At 43.1% G+C, this 22,150-nt stretch overlaps 1 protein-coding gene across 1 annotated transcript in view; it reads right to left on the reverse strand.

The window, feature by feature from the left end:
• igf1ra (insulin-like growth factor 1a receptor) overlaps window positions 1–22,150 on the reverse strand; it is a 72,311-nt gene that overhangs the window by 15,926 nt on the left and 34,235 nt on the right. The window contains exons 3-10 of the mRNA XM_061035254.1: window positions 5,028–5,328; window positions 3,956–4,092; window positions 3,361–3,505; window positions 2,451–2,659; window positions 2,219–2,345; window positions 1,310–1,545; window positions 1,006–1,173; window positions 555–762 (exon numbers count right to left, since the gene is read on the reverse strand). Coding sequence (XP_060891237.1) covers window positions 555–762; window positions 1,006–1,173; window positions 1,310–1,545; window positions 2,219–2,345; window positions 2,451–2,659; window positions 3,361–3,505; window positions 3,956–4,092; window positions 5,028–5,328 — 1,531 coding nt within the window. The remainder of the gene's footprint in view (window positions 1–554; window positions 763–1,005; window positions 1,174–1,309; window positions 1,546–2,218; window positions 2,346–2,450; window positions 2,660–3,360; window positions 3,506–3,955; window positions 4,093–5,027; window positions 5,329–22,150) is intronic.

Raw genomic sequence — 22,150 nt, forward strand, 5'->3', positions numbered from 1 at the left:
CCCACACTCTTTTTATCCATGTATAGACAGAGTGGGACTCTCTGAGAGTCTTAGCCACGAGTACGTTAAATGATAACACAACACAGATGTCAATCTCTATTGTGCGAAACACAGGCCTAAGCAGCTACGAGTGTCGGCCAAACTGGGCCTTCAGACTCCTTAATCACATCTCTCTCCTGGGTTTGTTTGTGTTGCTTAAATTGCCGCCTGCCAGGTCTCCTAACTCCCCCCCCCCCCTTGCCACTGTTGCCATGGCAACAGAAAACCACAAGCGCTAAGAAGGCTATGGATTGGACTCAGCGTGTCTCCTCATCTGTGCCGCCTGACAAAAAAAAAAGGCCCAGCCAAAGCCCCCCCCCCTCTGGTCCATCCACGCCCCCCATGGCAGGATCCCGTCAGCTCAAAGAGGAGCCTATTACCCCCAGCACCGCCACCTTGTTCCTCATTCTGACCCGTCAGGGCAAACAAGCTCAGCGCTTGGCGGGCTGAAAGACAGCACTGCGCAGGAGCACAGCAAAGTGTTTAAGCAGACCACCGCGAGGCCGGTGCTTTACCTCGGCAGAAAGATGGCGTTGTGAAGAAAGTTCTCAAAAACTTTGAAGAAGACGCGGTCGTCCTTCTCCCGGTCTTTCTCCTCTGGCGTCTTCTGGCAGGCGCAGCACGGACCCTTCTCTCCCCCCGCCAGGTCAGACTTGGTGGGCTTGGTGTTGTCTTCCATGTCCGTGAGCCCTGTGGCCGGGATGCGGATCGGGGTCTTCAGCTCTGTATGAGGAGAGATAAAGAATGTTTTTCAGAATAACAAGACATAATGCTTATATATTTCCTAAACACAGAGAATTAAAAACAGTACAGTTATCAATTCATATTTGGTGAAATACTTCTTCATTTTCTTGCAGAAAGTAAGAAGACAAGACCGATACCACTCTGTAGGTCTGTAAGTTAATTATAAATATATATATATATATATATATATATAATATTATAGTAGAATAAAGGTATTCAGACCTTTGGAGCAGTAGTTATGTTGGTAGAGCTCTCTGTCTTCAGCTTGTCGCTGCCAGCGGATCAGGTAGTACGTCAGATTTCCGTTTGGGAAGGCTGGAGGTGACCACTTCACCAACAGCTTGGTGGAGGAGTTGGCATATGCACGGGGGTCTTTGGGCATTGATGGCACTGTAACAGGGCAGAAATGGTGATAAAGTTATATTAAAGTGTTAGGAGACGCTGAGATTACCGTCACTCATGATTTTTCAAACACTGTGAGGAATAACTGCAGTACTGGTGACAACAGACTGACGATCAAACTTACATGATGGGCGCGTTCGAATGTAGACTATCTCACTCTTTGCCCCTGTGATGTGTTTGTCCTCCACCTGCAGGGTGATGGCCTTCACAAAAATAGCATACTGGGTCCAGGGTTTGAGGTGTTGAAGACTGACTTTGGGGTCACCGTTTCTATCCGGAGGGAGATCCACGTCCACCATGTGCCAGCTGTTAGAGCCGCAGCCATCTTGGCCATCAAACTCAGTGATGTTCTGAAAAGGCCTGAGAAGACATACAAATGGTTGTCTATAAAACAAAATGATTCATTTCATTCCTGTCCAAATTTGAGGTCAGAGCTGAACACGTTCTAGTTAACGTTTGTGGATGGATGCCTTCAAATACTTTCGATAGTTTTTGTACATTTGAGCTCTCTTTTTTTTTTTACAAATGTTGTGTACTTTACAAAACTGCCAACCCGTTTTCCAAATCATAACAATACAACGTTTGATTGATTTACTCCCTTCAAGGCAGCCATTTGTTCACTTTGTTACCCTTCAACAAGAACATCTGACAGGTAATGAAAGCCAGACTCAGAACAATTAGAGGACATGGAATTTTGTGAATATGACGCAATCTTGGTCGGTTGTTTTGCATTAGAGGACTTGATCCATTGGTCATCTAAAATAAGAACACCTAATAGGCAGGAAATCCATCCAAAAGCTGGAAACAAAAAGTGCACACAGGAAGTATTTATTGGGCTTTAATATACAAAACCGGATTAAGATCATATTTTTCAGATCAAATCTTTTGTATGTGAAAGCAGTGTTTGAAAATGTAGATCTGACTGTTCTACATCCTGGAACCCCATTTTTCAAACCCTAACAGCCTCTGTGTAGATTTATGTAACTGTATTATAGTTATGGAGAATAATAAGTTGCTTGTTGTGAGTACTCACGACTCTTTGTAGTAAACAATAAAGCTGATCAGGTCTCCGTAGTCTGGCGGCCGGTAGCGCTCCCACGTCATCGTGATCACGTGGCTTGTTGTGATGTTAGATTTGAATTTTAAAATATGACTTTCACCTATAGGGGACAAAGAAATACCATTAAAGCACACATGGAAAAACAAAATACACCATGCAAATAAAGCTCTGCACATTCTGCCGAAGTCCATGTAAACATACTCACAGCTTGCTCGTTCACCATTGTTCCGGAAATCTCCTTCCTCTGGCTTCACAGTGATGCCCGACTTATCCCACATCTTGTGGATCTCAGACATGCAGAGTTTGGGGTTCAGGCGGAAGAAGAGACGCCCGTTCAGGACAGTTATGTTGTGCTGATTCCAGTCCCACAGGTACTGCAGGTGCTGGTTGTTGATGGCTGAGAACGCGTACATGCTGATGATGGAAGAGATCGAAAGGGTTGAGGTTAAAAAACAATCTCTTATAGGTGAACCGTGTGGTGCCGAATGAGCTGTGGAAATGTTTTGTGAGAGCTGAAGTCGACAGGGAAGAGGTTCAAAGTTTTGCCACCTGGTGGCAGCGTTAAGCACTAGCACAGGTACACTGAGCTCAGGTATGTGTGTCTGTCTGACAATGAGCCAGAGGTTTGTACTGCGGACGACATGAATCAGGAAACAGCGCCAGGCTAATACTTTGAGCTCAAGCCGTCCAAGTAACGCAGCAGCAACACTTCCAGAGGGAAGCGAATGCCTGCCATCCTCAGCATTCCTCCGACTGAAACTTTACCCTGGGAGAAACGACAACAAGGAGGGCGACAGGATTTCCCATGACCTCTTTGGCCATTACCAAAAAAAAAACTTTCCCTCATATCTCAAAGTGCTGCTGATATGAGGATGAGGGCGAGGCTCACAGACCTGTTGTCAATCCATAGACACGGTTATTTTAAGATCTGTGCACTAATGCAAACATCCACTGTGTCATGGCTCTATCTTTGATCGAACATTGGTGGCAAAAACCCACTGGCCTGCGTTTTAGTCGTGTTCTCTTATTCACTCAGCCACCACAAACACACACACACACACACACACACACACACACACATCTACTGTCAGACAGACGGAGCAGACGAGCCGTACTTCTCGATGAGATCCTGTCCATTGATGTAACGTAGGCTCTTGAGGAAGGACAGCGAGCCAAGTGCGTGGGAGTGTCGGATCTTCACATAGCCCGTCACTGTTTGGATCAACCCCATGAAGCTCTCCAGCTCAGACGCTATGTTATCTGGGGACAGGGGATAAACACACACACAGGCGCACACACACACACACAACAGCATATTAAAAAGGCACATTTAATTATACACATGGACATCCAAAGCTACTGTGACACCCGGGCTATCTCTGTCTGCAAATATACCACAGGGCGCTGTATTGTAGGAGCTTTATCATATGTGGAGATTAGCTCGTGAGTCATCCTGTCCACTAAGCAAATAAACAGCACTCTAACATAATGTGTTAATGTAGATTTAGTGGCCTTCACAGTAGCTAATACAATCAGGACCTTTACTTTATCTTTCTTTATAAGTGAGGTGCAACACAGCAGAGTAAAGTTTGTTTAGTCTGCTCGCATTTCCCATGATGCAGTGTAGTTTGATCTTCCTATTTAAACTGCAACGCTAACTGTATGTGTCGTGTTAAAGGCAAATTGTTTTTTGCAAAAAAGTGCACTCACTTCCCCGGCGGATGTTGATGTCCAGGTTGCCTTCGATGACGGTGCACTCTTTTAGAAGCTGAGCAGCATCCACAGAATCGATGACAGCGGACGCGCAGGGCTTGTCACAAGGACCGTTGCAGGCGCTGCATAACATGCTGTGTACATGAAAAACAAGGAGGAAAGCTCGTGAGAAGAAAATCTAAAATCGTCAAAAGAACGAGTGAATCAAACGACATGAACTCTTCAACCTCACTCTGAATCCATCCGTCCACTCCCCTGCCTCCCCGAGCATTCCAAAAGGATTCAAGCAAATAAATTCACAGAATGATACAAGGTCACGGCTGCAAACTGAGAGTTTAATCTTTTATGGGCCCTCGTCTGAACTCCGGGTTTTCGTGAGAGTGACTCACTGCGTTTGACCTCAGAGACAAAACAGCGGTACTTTGGGCCAAAAAATATACAGCAGCTGAGACACGAAAGTGGAAACTTTGGGAGTTGTGGAGACAAAACAGGGAGGAATGTTGCAAACAAAAGACATTTTCTTGTCCATTTTAACAAAAGGAAATGTCAGGTGGCCGTTTGAGCTGGGTCTCAAGGCACCTTTAAGTCTTTTTCTTAACAGTGTTAGAAGCGTGAACTTGAATCTTTATTAGTGCGACACGCTCTTAACCTTTAGCACTTCAAGCTTTGTTTAAGAAAGGAACTCATTAAGAGCACGGTCAGGTGCAGTTCAGCTCAAGGATGCTGTACTCAAATGATTACTTTCTGCAAAATAAACATTGAGCACATACAGCTTTCATAAGTGAAAGAATCCACACTGCTATTCACAGTTAAACCATCAAGAAATCTATACGATGACCTTTCAGTCTCTCTATGAAGAGGCTGAGGTTTTACTCTGTACACACTCAAATGCAGGACATTGGCTACTTAGGACTGTGGAAACCTTGGAAGTTAAGTAGGAAAGATTCTTTTTAGGAGCTTTTTTTGAACATTAAAAATGACAAATTAATTCTAACATCCAGCGTGTCACCCGGATGATACTTCACACACCATCAGGATCTAAACTAGAAGTGAAGGCTACCGTCTTTACCGATTAGTATCGTTGCGCGTGAAGCCAGGCGGGCAGTCGGGCATACACTCTCCCCCGTGGATGACGAAGTTATTGTCACCCTGCAGGTGCACTTGAGAGCACACGTCCATGGTGATGCACTGCCAGCCCTCGAACTTGTAGGTGTTGGGGGGACAGTCGGGCACACAGCGGCCCCCGTGGTGGTAGTGGAGGCAGGCCGAGCATGCCATGTCGTTGTTGGGTTCGGTGCAGCTTCCCAGGCACTGGCTGTGGCAACACTCCCCTCTGTCTGTGCAGGCCAGCTTGCAGTGATTCGGGCAAACTAGAAGAGGCAGAAAAAGATGGAGAAGAGGTCAGTTAAGGATTGATGGGAAAGGTCGGCACTGTAGGACACAACAAAATCAAGGATGATACAAGTCAAAAAGATGCTACAAGTTATTTTTAAATTAATTTAAAGCACACATCAAGTTTTAAATTCTGTTGACTATTAGAGAATAGCATCATATCTAGTAAATTATTACATAGAGTTCCTTCTGTTTTATAGTCAACCCTCACTGATTTTTTCGGGGTTGAACAAAAGTCATAGAAAAACCTGTCGATAAAACCCAATACAGTTCAACAGCACCACAAAATCCACACCCCAACAGAGCCAACAAGTTGACACAACACATGTAAGTTTGAACAAAAATAAAAAATAAGTCACTGTAATTAAGGCCGGCTGTGTGTAAGGTTATTTAAATCCATGTGTTACTAAATAACAGATCTTTACATACATACATCTGTAAATGTGGCAGAACAAGTGAGGGTTTTTTTTTATTTAGATACAAGAAAGGATGCAAAGGTTAAGACATGAAAGCAAATGTTAATCTGTGACAAGATAAGACAGTGTTTAAAATACTGGAGTATATGTGTACGCTTGCTACATTTTTATTGACCAAATGTGAAATCGAATATTGATGAGAAAAGGAAACCTTTAAAATAGGCATCAATTAAAGTTCACAAATGGATTTGTTGGACAAAAACTCCTACTGTTCATGCATCCAGGCTGTGAGAAGAAAAAAAGCAGCAGTGTAATGACGGTGTGGGGTGTTTCAAATTAAGCTTGAGCAACATGAATAATGGAAGCTCCTCACTGTTTACTTAGCATTACTAAGAACCCTAAACTCATAACAATACGTGCTCAAAAAGCCCCTCGTGGCTTAGGGTAGAGCGGACGTTTGACAGATTGTGAACTCAGATAGATTGTCAGATATGCTTAACAGAGCCAAGAAAAAGACCATCAAAGTTTCAACCTCAGAAAACAAAAATCTGTTATGACAATTCCAAGTTACTCATCACAGGAACAAGACTAATGTGAACTGTTCCTGACTGTAGATTTGCAGTTTTCTTCTGATAATCAGCTCTACAACTTAATAAAATGGCAGGTGGAAAAGCATCTGTTATTAATGTTCAGAAGGTGTTTTTTGTTTTTTTAATTTGAACTGTGGTCTACTTATAGAGAAGCACATGGATGAAGCAGATGCAAAGTGAGGAAAGCAAATGACTCCTTCTGTTAACTACTGTGGAGACACTACAGGCAGGGCTGTCCTACTTTCAATTGAGTTCACACTCTATAGTAAAAGAACCTGGAGTGTGTGTGCATGAGTGTGTAAGTGCATGAGTCTCCTGGATGAATGATGGTGAAAGGACTGGTTACAATGATTTTTTGTTCTCTGTTTCGGGATAAAGAGCTTCCCTGTGAAAACTAATCGAAGGCTTCAAGTTTCTTTTGGGAAATGTAAAACAGATAGAAAAAAAAATCCTCTCTCACTGTTTGTTAAAAATAATATTTAGCAATAATCCTGATGATTAGAAATTGTGCAGGAGGGAAAACCTGCCCTTGCCCCCCCCTCCCTTGCCCTTGCCTTGTTTGTGTATTTGGGTCTTAAGTGTTTACTATTTATTGTTGTGGTCTTTGCTGCTGCAAAACAAATTTCCCCACAGGGGCAATAAGCTTAACTGAACTACACTGAACCGAGCTGAAATAAGAGGCACAGCACTCCTGGTTTCTTAGCAACCGCCTCATGGTGCAAAGCCAGAGCTGGAGGAAACGTGCACACACTGTACAGTCACGCACCTACAAACACACTCATTTCACCACTCTCTTTCATGTGCGTTATTACAATCTGCACGACTGTGGTATGCATCGGGACATGTGTGCACAATGCATGTTGGTATGTGAGAACATGTGTGTGCCAGGGAGCAAGAGGAAAAAAGGAGCTCTGCTTTGTTTATTTTCTTTGAAATTAAACACGGGCGCTGAAGCGTCATTGTTTTCTCTTTAGCGAATCAGTCAGGAAGAGAGAATGAAGCCGACTGCTGAGATAATCTCCCCATGAATATTTCATGTTGCCTTTAGAAAACATCTGTGTAGGTTAAAAAATGTGACGGTGCACTACAGCAATGCTGCAGAGCAAACACACACTCCCACAGTGCCAACTCCGGTTAGGCTTCACGAGGAGGAAGGGATGAATGATCATTCCTGCCCTTGTACAGATTCTCCTGTACGGTTCTTTTCTCTTTCACATGCGGTCAAATATAATCGCACTGAGGTGAAACAGGCTGTTCAGAAAATTCCTTTAGAATTCTGTGACTAAAGACAACACAAAATGTAAAAAAAAAAGAAGCAAAAAAGCTCTCATTCAGTAGACCAGATACGGTATCTTTGTTCTTTAATTAACTGCAGTAACTCAGGAATACCTGGCAAACCATCTCCTGATCACACAGACCTTGACCAGGTCTCGCATGGCGTGAGAGTATTCAGCTATCTGGCCTTTGTGCTAAGTATAGATTCACATTACGAGTCGACCCCTCTCTCTGGTACTTCATGAGCAGTCTAACTATTCTGGATCTGGTCCAAGAAAAATGGTAAAGACCTTTTTTTTTTTTTTTTTTTTAGACTACAAATGCCGACACGTACAGGTCCTCACATGACAACTGGGATCTGATTGGAAATGCGAGGCGGGATTTAGAGGTTTACAGACGGCCAGCCAAACGATGCACATTTGCAGGATGAGCGAAGAAAAGACACACATAAGTGAGGCTTAATTTTCTTGGAATCTGACCAAAAGGGGGCAGCAAAGGCAAACTCTAATGAGCGGTTCAGGAGGAGGTCGCTTCTTTTCCTTCAGCAGAGTTTTTTTTTTTTTTAATTCCTCAATGAAAATAAATTACAAACTTCCAGTGGGGGCAGCAGCCTTAAATCCTTATAAGTCAACCTGGTTTCACTGTCTTACCAAACAACCAGTGGTATCAAGGATACAATCCACTATATATAGATGCTCTTAATGCGGCCCTATTTCCACACTGGTGCTCTCCACACAAAGCTATGCAGGGCATTGTGGGTTTCCACTGCTTCAAAGGAAAGGGACTACCTAACAAGGGACTCTTCTTCAGTCTAGACGTCATCGTCCTCGTAGTAGTTTGACAAGAGCAGGAATAAACCAGACGTATCAGCACGTTGGCATTTGACCTCATTCCAGTTCTCGCTATGTTACATAAAAGAGTGTCGCGAAGAAGAAACTGAAGAAGCTGAAAAACTCTGACACTGATCCGATGCTCTAGAGTTGAATAAGTCAAACTGCCGGGCGTGGCAGAGGGGAGGTTTATGATGATGTTTCTCTTGTACAGTAGTTACTGTACACAACCCTCCTCCCACATTAAGTTGAATCTGAATCCCCCCTTGAGCAAACAAAATCTAAAAGCATCAGAATGCTGCTACCGCTCATCAGAGAGCTGCAGCTCAAGTGACAGTCGGGTTTATTTCATCAATAGAATGTAAACTAAAAAAAAAAAAAAAGTCATAACTGAGGCTCCTTTTTAACAGCTGCTCGTGGTGAATCCCTACAACCGTCGTGAAATGCAACCACAGAGGGAGGAGCAGGCATCGCTAAAGGCCGAAAGGAGAGACAAGTGCTGTGCGTTTGTTTCTGTTGTTCTAAAAGGTATCCGTCAGTCACTGGACTATGCAAAGAATCTGCAGAATGTTTTAGGCTGCAGAACGTTAAGTCCTTGTTCTCGCAGCAGCAACGACCACACAAAAAACTGCGTCGAAAACCTGAGAAGAGGACGCTTCTACAGGCCGCACACATGACCATGAAGGTGTCGTATATAAAACCAGAAGAGGGTAAAGACTTAAAAAAAAAAACATGCGTGGATGTAAAAAATAAAATAATTATGAGCATTGTAAAAGCAGTCATAGGCAGCGAATGTTTTCATCCATCAGACTGGCCTTGCTTTGTTTAAGGGGCGACTTGCAGCTTCCAATTTTTATTTAATATTTGTTACTAACGTGTCGGAAAATGGGTGTTGACATTGAAGGCTGAAACTTCATTTCATGTGTTTTATAAGACATAAGGGCACAAAATTTAGAGGAAAAAGCAGCTATGTTCTGGTCACTTCCTGTCAGCACCTGTGTGTCCAATCAGACTCAAAGCTGATCGTTTGCTCTTACTGACGTTGTTCCCTTTTTTCTAGATCCTTGCTTGTGTTGTACTTACTCTCTGATGTACGTCACTTTGGATAAAAGCGTCTGCTAAGTGAATTGTAGAATAGTAGAAACATTTTTTTCGTCATATTACATGAAATGTGGGACTCATGTCCTCAGACTCTCCCGTAGTTCAACCTATTGCTGTAAGTGTATCAGGTGAAAACTTTCATCGCTCTCACTTCTTCTCTCTTAATGCATTACATGTGTGCAGGGACATACAGATATATTGTGTATTCATTCACATGATACTGTAATTTACTAAAACATTATTATCTCAGATTTATGAAGCAACCGGGGATGTGACTTCAAGCAGCTGCCAGTAATTAAGAGTTAAAATAATCCAGTGAGGTGGGGATACAGATGTTTAACGTGGATCTTTGTCTGTTTTTTGTTGTTTGGCACCATGAAACGTTATTCAGATTTACCATTAAAGATGGCAATATGAACTGATACAAGCTGATACGCTCTTATAAGTAACTGGATAAGTAAAAGTATTAATCTCCCACTTAACAGTCCTCATGATCAGATATAACCTTTGATATGTGATAAATAACAGAACAAAACTGTTACATACAGAACACAGCTTTAAATATCTCATGTCAACATTAGTCACTCACTACGACACCTGGCCAGTTTGACCCTTTGTATCCGTCACACCGAAACTCTATTTCTCCCAAATGTGACCTGTTGTTGGTCTCTCTGATACCAAGCAGCGAAATGATTAGAGACTGCGGTCCGTTTGTATGTAAATAATATATTTTTTAAATCCTCTCGATTGAAAAGATTGTTATTTGATCCGTGTTTAATAATGTTAAATGTTAATGTTTAATATAACCCTAAACCAGCGGGACTCCTCGTGTTTCATCACATCTGGTCGTCTGTTTTTGATGCTAAATAAAGGAAAACAAAAAACTGTTTCATATAGAGTACTTATTCATATAGTTTGTCAAAATCTATTTTCTAAACAATTTCATACACATTAAATCACTGGTGTGTGAAAAGATAAAAAAAAACCTTTCAGGTAAAAAAAAGGGTCATAGGGTTCATAGTAAGATGAATGGCTTTATTGAATAAAAAAAGCCGGTGCATGACAAGAAGAGGATTGCAGTGCAGCATTCTCCTCATCTGAATGCAAGTCATGTCCCGTTTGCTGGAGAGCACGCTGTGTTAGTCGACTACTACACTGTTTACATGAGGAGGCTTGTGATGTGTTACTGCCAGCAGCCTGCAGCCACCTCTGATAGAAGAAGAAGAAGAAGAAGAAGAAGAGGCATGGTCTGGAAATACAAAAAGTTTGATTTAGCAGCAGACATTTTCCCATGGGTGTGAGGCAGAAAAAAAACATTAAATGACGGATTGAAAGACGAAGTGCTTCATTCTTCAGGACATATCACAGCATGGTATGTTTTCCCTGTGTCATAGAAGATAAGTAGTAAGCGTGACAGACTGTTGGGAAATCATTCATTTTTCACAGTGAGTCTGTGGGGGGGGAGGAGCCGGAGGGAGGAGGATGTCGGGAAAGAGGAGGGTGGGGGTTAAACTGGGAGCTATGTGCTCGACCAATGGCAGGTGGGCAGGGGAGGTGCTAATCCTGATGACTGACATGTTATTGAGTCTGGAGCAGAGATGGTAAACAAGTCCTCTCTTGAGCAGGCGTGCAAAGGGGGGGCGAAGGGGGGGGGGCAGTAACCATAGTGATTAAGCACAGCTTTTCCACTGATTCGGAGAAACCATAAGTTCAAGGAGAACCTGGAGAGACGTACTGTAGCATTCCCAACCACAAGCCTTCCTTTCCTTACTCATTAAATACGTCTGACCCTTCACTGGAACGACAGCTAAATAACAAAGCATGACTGGGCATTATGGCAGCAAGGGTGAAAATTATGCAGGGCGGATCACAATTTAACTGAATGTATGAAGCCAATTCAATTAAATCTGGTATTTGAACATTTATTATGTTTTATTTACTCTGTAAAAAAAAAAAAAAAAAGAGAGATGTGTCAGGAGAGGTTAAGAAGCATGAGGCATAATGGAACTTAACTTAGGAAGAAAATAAAATAATAAGCTTAGATAATTAAGAAAAAAAACAATTATGAACATATTCAGAAAAAAGCTGAACCCTCAGTTACTAGGCAGAAAAAGAGAAAATAAATAAACAAAATAAAAAATCAGATAAAATGTAAACTTGAATTAAATGTGAGGAGTGAAGTTGAGATTTTTTATAGTGCATATTGCATCATGATTTGGTCATGATAGCTGCATGATGTAAAATGGGTTACTGTAGCAGCTGCACGTCTAACCGTCAATCACGGCGCCCGTCCTTGCTCCACGGTATAAACGGGGCCATAGCTCCATTAGGACATGATTAAATTTATCTCTACATCACCTCTATTTACTCAAGTATTCACTCTACTGCACACTACAGTAATCCACAGCACTGCCTCCCACTCTGCACACTCAGGTTACCACAGCTGAGAGCGGGAGCAGACCGGGAGTACAGTAGCAGACAGTAGGCCTAGCAGGGGCTGCTGCAACCCTGGATCGCAGGCTGACCCCCCCCCCCCCCCCCCCCCATCCCAAACTCCCCGAGCTCCATCAGGCCACATCCTCATCCGGCAACCCGATCCTCCCTGGGAGCCCCCAGCGGATCACTCCAGACACTTGTTTAAACCGCATCAGCCCAGACGGCCAGAGAGAGGATGCTTCCTCCACTCACAGCAGAAGTCAAACCACATCACAGCTTCCAGCGCTGCAACGTTGAGAGAATCTCAAGACCCCTGATGGACTGATCTAATCTTTAGTAGTGTTTTTCACTTTTTTTTTCCAGCTGTGCATGTTCTGCTGATGAGAGGTTGGTTTTTTTTTTTTTTTTTTCAAACATTGCACAGCATCATGTTGTGATGTTCTCATGCAGACGGCTGGCTCAGAAAAGCTTGTTTAAATCTCTGTTCAGTCCTGTGCACAAAGGTGTGTGTGTGAGCCCGCTCCTCCCCGTCCCAGTGTTTCTGGTTCCCTTCCACTCTCATGCCCACTAAAGACCAGCAATGTGTTTTTCACACAACTATGTGCTGGTCTGTGTGTTCAGGCATGCGTGGCATTTCCCCTCACTCGCTTTCAGTCACAACAACACACACACACACGCATACACACACACACACACACACACACACACGCAGACACGCATACACTCACAAAAAAACAGACCTTCCTTCTGCCCTCAGGCTTCGTCCCATCCTGCAGCTGCTGCTGTTTTTGTTGTTGCTTTTGTTGTTTACTTCACTAACTCACAGGACACAGGTATGCAGCACCGTCACATGTGAGAACACTTTTGTGCTTTTATTGCTAAAGAGGAAGAGGATGGTCTGAAAGCTATTAAAGTTTAAACAGTGGAAAAAGTGAATAAGTCGATCAAGTCCACTGTTTTTGACAAAAAAAAAAAAAAAAAAAATGAAAACACAAGCTAGATGAACGTTCTGATATAAGAAGGAACGATTCCTTGTAACAAATTATTCAACATTGGCCGTCATAAGCTAATATTATGGTAAATGGAGGTTGTTGTATGGTAGTTAAGGATACAGGCACATTACCCAGATACTGTGTCGTCTTAGCACTATATTCAAATGACTCATCAATCTTGTAGCAATTCCTTTAGAGCTGAAAGGGTTTTCAATTGGACGACTGACGGATAGTTCATTACTCTAATATTATTTTAGAGATATATACTTCATAGAGGCAGGGATTTCTTAAGGTTTCAGAGTACTTAAATCCTTAAGCAATGATTAAAAAGCTGCCTTTGCAACAGATATGTTCTGTAGGCTAGTGGTAGCAATGGTAAGTACATTTATGTTGCACCACCTGCTGTATTTATGATGCTTATTTGGGCATTAGAAAACAAATCCTAAAAAAAGAAACTGCAACATTTTTGCCGTACAGCAGATGACAAACCGCACAGCTGGGATACGAAGACTGGCATTATCATGAGAAAAAGCAATGTCTGGGAGCAACTCGGGCATTTTTCACAGATTCTGGAGGTGTTTCCTCTCACTAAAAAAAAAAGTGGCTTTCTAAAAATACCTGACTTCCCAGATCTGCTTCATTAAATGCACCGTGTTTCCTGGCAGTGCTGTGTTGGCTGAGGGTTAGTAAGAGCATGTCAGGCTTTACGTCCCTGCAGCCTCCCACGTACTGCAGTCTAATAATCTGTTGTGTCTGTAGAGGAGACACTCATGAAGAGAATCGCTAAATTCAAACACTTTGTTACGATCATATACCGTACATCACACCCATCAAACGCACACTCGACTATGCACTGGAGACCAATATAACAAACCAAACACATAAAATGAATCGTTTCCGACTAAGGTGCTGGATGTTTTCAGGCTCAGTGTACCCGCCTATCCCCTCACAGGCAGCTACCCAGAGAAAACCTCCAGCCATATGGACCACCGTTGATTCTTAACTCATTCACATGGACTCCATTAACAACCCTGTTTTAAAAAAAGTGACCTTAACTTTAAAACATTTAAAGGACTGCACGATATGAGCATGGTGTGCAATAACATTATGTGTGAGGAAGATATGATGTGTGATCATTTGATATTGTAATGTGTTGTACACTGTCCAGCAGACATTCTCCACCCTGTCTGTATTTAAAATGACACATCTTTATTTCACTTTGACTTCAAGGAGGCTCTAATCCTTCTTAAGCATAGCAACATTTTCCTTGAGCTGATAGGATAAGTTTGTGTTCATTGCAGGCACTAGGAGCAGGTTAAAAAGGAGTGCTTTGCAAACACAGCAAAGGGCATTTGTCTATTACTGAGCTGATAACCAGTGCACATATGGGCGGCCATTAAAAGGACCGTGTAACCCAACGCAGCCTGTCTGCGTGTGTGTGTGACTGACTGCAGTTTCCTTGTCTTTACTTGTTCCTGGCACATGCAAACAACATACTGTAGTAGAAAATTGTGAAATCCTGTTTATCCAGTGCATCTCCCTCTGCCTCAGTGTCTGCCACCTCAGTGGAGCCTGAAGTTCCGTACAGTCCCATTAGCCACTTCAAATATGACATCTGGATTTAGGGTTTCCTTTTTCCCTCCGCTTAATTATATTTTCACAGTGAGTTTTTCTTCAGGGTACACACAGTATCCTTTTTGTGAGGCAGTGCTCGTTCTCTAAAAAAGGACAAGCTGTGGGTTCAGCAGGGACAGTCGTGCCCAGAGTTAACATCTGTTACAGATGGACACTGAGACTATTCTGCATACTTTTAAAGACGCACTTAGACTGTAAACAAGCCCTTTCAAGTGTAATGGTTTAATAAGATACCATCCTCCCAGATGGGGTCACAGTGAAACAATATTGTATAGATCTGTCATAGACAACAGGAGAGTTCCTAGTAACTCATTTTGTAGTTGTTTAAATGCACATTTAGATTCAGACAAGTCGACTTGTTTATAGTTAAGAACACTGACAAAAAAATAGTCATATTTGAGTTGAATTTGTTTAACATGGCTTTACAAGGGACCAGTGTCCGAGGGTAAATGATGTCCCATTGGTTTGCTAAGTGTGGCTAATGTTAGCTGTGTTAACACCGCCGGCCTTTGGTCCTCCTTGCAGGTAAACATCCGCATGCCTGACCTGGTTATCGCTCTAGTAGGTTCGGTTATAAACCATTTAAACCTATCGCAGCCTTTATCTTCTTTTCTATATCAAAATACGTCCAAATCGCTCCACATGAAAAGTAGAGCATTATGGCAGTGTGGCTGAAGCCATTAAAGTCTTCATATGTGATTTTTCACACTTAAATATAATATAAATCAAATATCTCCTCTGAAAATAACTCTGTGAGTCATGACTGTCTACAATGGGTGTAACACCCGAGTCCCACTGTCTGTGATGTTTTCAGAGTTTTCAGAGTCCTATCTTCACTTTGTTTACATCGCCCGGCCGGCCGGCTGACTCCTCCCCTCGTGTATAAAAGTTGTTTAATTGAGGGACTAGAGAAAAGAAGAATAACATACTGTACTCACTGCTTAACTGTGTTTCTAGATCACGCTCATTTCAGGTAAATTTACATGCAGTGTGAAGATACGAGCAGAATAAAGATCGCTAGCATTAGCATGCTAACACAACAATGCAGCGCGAGTTGTTTTGGTTTCATGCTGGTGCTCAAGGGCGACATCTGCTGGATCAAAAAATTGCATATAAAGCCTTTAAACAAAGCTAGAGCCCCCGCTAGTGGCCAGTGGCTGCATTACAGCTAATCGTTTAGCCGGTTAATCATCCCTAGATTACAGAGCTTCATTCTTCTTAAGAAAGGGACACACAAACCTAGGGCTGGGCGATATGGACCAAAACTCATATCTTGATATTGACTAGCTGAAAGGCGATACTCGATATGTATCGATATGTATTTTATTAACAGTGAAAACACATGGAAAAATAAACTACCTGTTTGTGAATTTAAAAAGTAATGTTATAAAATAAAAATGTTCCTTAAATACAATAAAAGAGAGAGAGAGGAGGAGCAGGGTTAAGAGGGACAGACAGTCAGTCATCATCAGTGAGATGAGAAAAAGGCGACCTGGCACCTCTGTAACGTTATTTTAATGTAACTTAAACTATATCCATATTAACGATATTGTCTTACCCTATATCTTGTTTGAAAATATATCGATATATCTTAAAAACTCGATGTATTTCCCAGCCCTACACAAACCTCTATTTTTCGTATCCGTTGAGTTCAAAGCTTCCAGCTTGACAGACACGTGCTCGAAAGGCACTAACTGCCAACTTTGTGTCATGTTTGGACACTGTTACGGTCGAAGACGGCAGTCGTGGGGGATGTTTGGCTGCATTTAACAATGTGCTGCTTTTTTTTTTTATCTGAGTGCATAAATCTGACAAACAGCCTGTGAGTTAGCATGTAAATGTTATGGCACTGATTACAGTAAAAAAAAAAAAAAGAAGTGCAGGGGGAAAAAAAACAGTGAACTCATAAAAGCATGCCCTCATTAGTAATTGGGTAACAACAGACCCAAATATGGCAGTCTCACAAAGCCTGCACAGTGGAGTGTAAAAACACGTCACTGTTTACAAGTCTCAGATTGGTGTTTACGTCACTTTCAGTAAGTTTCACTCGCAGGCTCAGCACGGACACGGCTCCTCAGTTTCAACTTAAGTTCTGGCGTTAATCAGATTTTACCGTGACGCACAGTGTACAGTTTACCTCTGGTCTCAAACACATGCTGCACAGTCATGATAGAGAGGAGCCACTGAAGTGAAGTACCTCGCTCTACCTCTCTGTTAAGCGTAGTGGAACAGTTTCTCAGAGCACAGAAGACACGGAGCATGGGAACTATAGGTGGGTCCCGCGCACAGAGGTCAAAGGTTAAAGCCCAGAGGTCAGAGGCCAGAGATGAGGCCAACTATTAAAAGTCTTACAGTACCAACAGGAGACGGGCAACCGGTGAGGACGGAGCCGGACAGCTCAACAGTCCCCAGCCCACACTTCCTATTGGCTGCCAGTGACATCATGCCTCTACCCCCATTTTTCACCTCCTCTTTTCAGGGTGGGCGGAGAATTTGTATCTTCCTCCTCCTCTTTTCTTTCTCTCTCACACACACATACTGTACATACACACACACACACACACACACACACACACACACACATACACAGTCAGTTTAATTTGCCCCTTTTAGGGACCTCAGCAGCTTATAGGGCCACTCTTGCTCATGAGGAGAGAAGAGAGAGAGAGAGAGAGAGAGAGAGGAAAAGAAGGAAGAAGCAGAAAAACAAAAGAAGATTGAAAGAGCAGCCAGGCCCTCTCTCTCTCTCTCTCTCTCACACACACACACACACACACACACACACACACACACACACACACGCCCACAGAAGCATCAAAACACTACAAGTATGCCATGATTTAGATGGACAGATACTTCATGCAGCCCGTCTCAACCAACACGAGTGTGTGAAGTTTAGATTGCCGCATCATGCTTCACGATGTTAGACTTCTCTAAAGACGAGGTTTGACATTTAACAGATAGCGCACTAAATTACCAGCAATGTGATTTGTCTTCCGCAATGAAGTAAAAGCATGGAAGGCTGTCAGGCAAGGCACATACTGAGAAATAATTGCTTGATATTTAAAAAAAGATGTGCTGGACGTAAAAAAAAGGACTCCGACCATGTTGTTATCTCGAGTATGAAAACAGACGTGAAGTTATGTGGCGGTCTTAATCAGGGCGGGATCGATCCATGTGATGAGACAGGTGCTACAAGTCAGATCAGGCTGGAGACAAAGGCAGCTAATGAAAGAGTGTGCAAGTTAGCCGGTCGTTTGCCTTTACTCTGACACAGTCAGTGTTGACACTCCATGAGAGATTAACTCCTAGGCCGATTAAGGAGGAGTCAGCACACGTAGGAGAAGTGAAATTTCATCAGAGTGCCACAGGAGGAAGTGGATGGGGCTGCATGGAGTGAAGGAAAGGGGCAGAGGGGTTTGCTGGCACTGGGGAGGATTGGAGGAGGATTTCCCTGCTCCTAAACAGACTTCAATCTAGCTTTTCCAACTAGGAATATAATCCACAAAGTTCACTGAAAAACTCCACCGGTGTGAACGTACAGTAAACGAGAGCGTTCAAAAGGATGACACAGAGAGCAAAGGGGACAGATGCCAGTAGCGAGGCAGGGAAATGGGCACGGAGAACAAGCGTTGCCTCGAACCACAGGAAGTGCTGAGCCCCCACCGTGTCAAACACAAGACTTCGAGAAATGATTGAAACAAAATACCCACGCTTTCTCCCCCCCAAACAAACAATGGCCTCCATTGTGAAGTGCTGTGGCACACTCACAGTCAGGGGAGGGGGGGGGGGGGGGGGAATAAAGACACAGTTTGAAAACAGTGGGCGCCACAATCCCCCCGCCTCCTCTCTTTCGCTCTACTCTGAAGGCCACAGACAACTTTCTCTCCTCAGTTTGGGGACACTGCAACACTGACACCCACTTGGTAGCCCCCCGCTCAGAAAAATATGCCGTTGTCTTGTTGTCGTTAGAGACCTCCACGACTCAACGCACCAGGCTGCAGCAGTGTCAGAGCACCCACAGGGGGGCCGAAGCCATGCTGCACTACAGACACGTTACACACATACACTGAGAATGTAAACACAAGTCTGGGAAGCCTTTTTTGTACCTTGTATAACTCAAAATCTGTAAAGTCACAATAATGCCTGATGTTTGATAAGTGGAAACAATTTCAATCTTAAAACGTTGTAGAGCATAACGAAGATTGAATAAGAAGACAAAAAAAGGCGACAAACATCTAAAAATACCACATTACAACCACAAAGTGAAGCAAAACAAATCTATATTTTTTCTCAAACTCCAAAATTCTGAAGCTCAGTTGCTCTCAGCCTTGTCATTTCCTCCAAACAGAAAACTCTTCATCAGTTTCATGCCATTCTTTAGAGACCCCCCCCCCCCCTTCCACTGACACTTGTGCAGGGAACCTGCAGAAAGAGGACACTGCAGCAACTGCACGCACAGTTTAAGAGTCCGTTCTATATTTACTTAGAGAACCAGCGTGTCAGTGCTGTTCCCGGCTGCAGTAATTTGTTGCAGTTATTTCATAAATGTCTTGTTAACTATTATTGGTCTGAAAGCCGCCAAATTGCACATCATAAACTGTAACAAGCCTGAGGCTATATTTACTGTTCCACCGTAGTACTGCTGCGGCTCTCGAACCGATTCAGTTAAAAAATAAAAAAAAACAATGCTTGGTAATTGAGGATAGATGAGATTCTACTATTTACCTCCACAAAAAGCATGCAAGTGATGATACAAAGACGCCTTTGCAACACATAGCCAATGCATTATAATCTTATGTTAAACATTGTCTGACTGCATTATACAGTCCTTAAGTTTGAACAATGATACAAGCGGCTTGAGAGAGAGGATGATCCACACCTGCTAGATGAGTGATTTCCTCCAGAATGCACTTAGACAAACATGAATGTGCACACACTCGCATACTTTGGAACAGCCGGTGCTGGGAGGCCGGCTGGCTACTCACAGCCAGGGGACAGATATCTGGCTAGAAAGAGAGGGAACCGAAGCACGCTGCACAATCACTGAGCCATCAATCACAAACACACACACACACACACACACACACACACACACACACACATAAACACACACAGCTAGACAGAGCAAACACAGGAAACAGGAGACCATATCCTTTAGCTACCACTCAAAAGAAAGCCATCAAAGTGCTGGCTCTGGCTTCAGGCCTTTCTCCAGGGCCAAATTTCCAAGCACTGCTTTTGTCTTGTGGTTGGTTTGATTAGAGTTACTATTACTCTGCTCTGACCCCTCTCACAGGAGGTGTGTGTGTGTGTGTGTGTGTGTGTCCTGTACAATGTGCCACACCACAACAGTTATCTCCTATCCTAACAAGCCTACTGCTCTCCGTGTGCTCTGCTTATTTTTTTTCAGACAAAGAAAGGCAGGCAAGGAGGCGACGGCAGATAGGAACCGTTTTTGTTGTCAATTTGGTGGCTAAAGGAAGAACACTGAGGGCAAGAAAACAAGCATTATACAGCAAAGCAGGAATGCCTGTTTATAGTTATAGTTGAAAAATCAGCTGATTTTTTTGATAGCATTGTATTGGACTGAGTCAGATGTTTTCACAGGCGTTTTCAAATATCTCCCAGAAAGAACGCTATAATTTGAAAATGTGAATCATACAGGATTTTAAAATATTACACTTCCAATCAATAAATCAATTCCATTTCCAATCAATTAATTAATTGCATTTACTTACAAGTCAAACCAAAGATCATTTAAGTTGAAGCCAAAAAGGGAATAAATCTAATGAAATGTTGGCAAATTTTATGAAGATTCTGAAGTTTAAAATGACAAACCAAATGAACGACATGAAATGTTTTCAATAATGAACTCTTTTGTGAATTTATTGCCCAACTATTCAGGGCCACTGGCGGAAACAGACGGCGTTCCACACACCACCATCACCTCCTGGCCCCATTGTGCCTGCAGAAGCACATTCCTGCAACATGAAGGTACAGCAGGCACACCTGCAGCATGCTATTACTCCATGGCCCGTCCTCCAGGGGAAAATCACAGGTTTACAGAGTTGCCCAGAGAGAAGATGATCTCACCCTGCTCTTACACTATTTAACGTGTCTTGGACTCCATGAGGAACAGTGTTTTGAGTGGTGTTCAGGCGAGTTTCTGCCTTTAGTCTAAGGGGGGGGGGGGGGTGAGGGCAGGAAAAGGCAGGAAAAGGCAGCCAGCGTCGCAGGCAGTATCAAATGAATTAATGTACACAGTGAGGAGTAAACAACATCAGAGGACGTCCTTTTGTCCCTGAGCTACTGTGACAGCATGTCCTCCTGTCTGCACTGTCACTCTGTGTCAGCTCTCATTACCTGCAGTGTTACATGACCGCCACTGAATGACTGCGCTACTGACATGCTAATGGCACCTGCTACCTTTTGCTGGATGGGCAGGAGAGCTTGCACTGTCACTGACCTCGCTTATGCAGACTCAATGGCTCTTAGAAATATTTGGCCAGAGGATGAATTAATTGATAAAACGTATGAAATCAAATAAGGCATGTTTCTTGATGTGTTTGACATTTAGAATGTTTTGAGTACAAGAAAGCCACAAAACATAAAACAATGTAAAAAAAATTAGTGCAAGGATCAAACTATGATTCTCTCAAAAATCTGCTCTCTCTCACAAAAACGTCCTCTTGGCTCATTCACCAACAGCTGAGGGGGGGAAATACAAACGAAAGAAGGGCTGAAGCTTCAACCCCTTCTCCCGTAACGCAAGACAACCCCTCCCGCCATGCATCAAACGGAGTCGCACAGCCCTAACTCACCCCTAACTCCTCGCAGAGAACATCTGACGTCATGAGCATCGATGAAATATACAGCCTCAGAAATGAAGAACAATCTCTGTGACTTCAAAGATAAACACAAAGGTGAAAGAGGGGATCTGGTTTCTTGAATTAAATTCCATAAAAGGAAGAACCACTTAAGATTACTGTATAATTATTACATTTAAACTACTATTACCTTTATTTCCAAAACAAAAAAGAAAAGTTTGATTATTAGTAGCAAACATGTACAGAAAAGGTGTATTTGTTTTCCCTGCAAGGAGAGAAAACAACCTGGATGTAACAGTTGGGAGTAGAAAAATGCTGTTTGTGTTTACTAGGAGGCTTAAATGAAATAATAGTGCACCTACACTATCGAACAATTGTGTCATTCATCCCCGGGACTCTGCTCAGTTAAACAGCAGGTAGATTTCAGGATGGGACACCAGGGGAGTATAGATGTGATGTTTACAGACACACACCTCACAGGTAAACAGAGGCAACACGAGGGCAGGAAGCCGGTGAAGACTTTTTGTGAACGGGCTCGCGACGGGCCTGTTACTCCTCATCCGCGGGAGGGATCCGCTGTGGCTGCTAAGCGAGCAGCCCCTCGGGGCGGAAGCGCAGCCCCAAATTGGGCCTTTGTTGCAGACTGCACAGCGTCCCAACAGAGGCATGAACAAAACACAAACACACAAAGCCTG

The sequence above is a fragment of the Labrus mixtus genome, chromosome 4 (genome assembly GCF_963584025.1).
Source record: "Labrus mixtus chromosome 4, fLabMix1.1, whole genome shotgun sequence".
Classification (NCBI taxonomy): domain Eukaryota; kingdom Metazoa; phylum Chordata; class Actinopteri; order Labriformes; family Labridae; genus Labrus; species Labrus mixtus.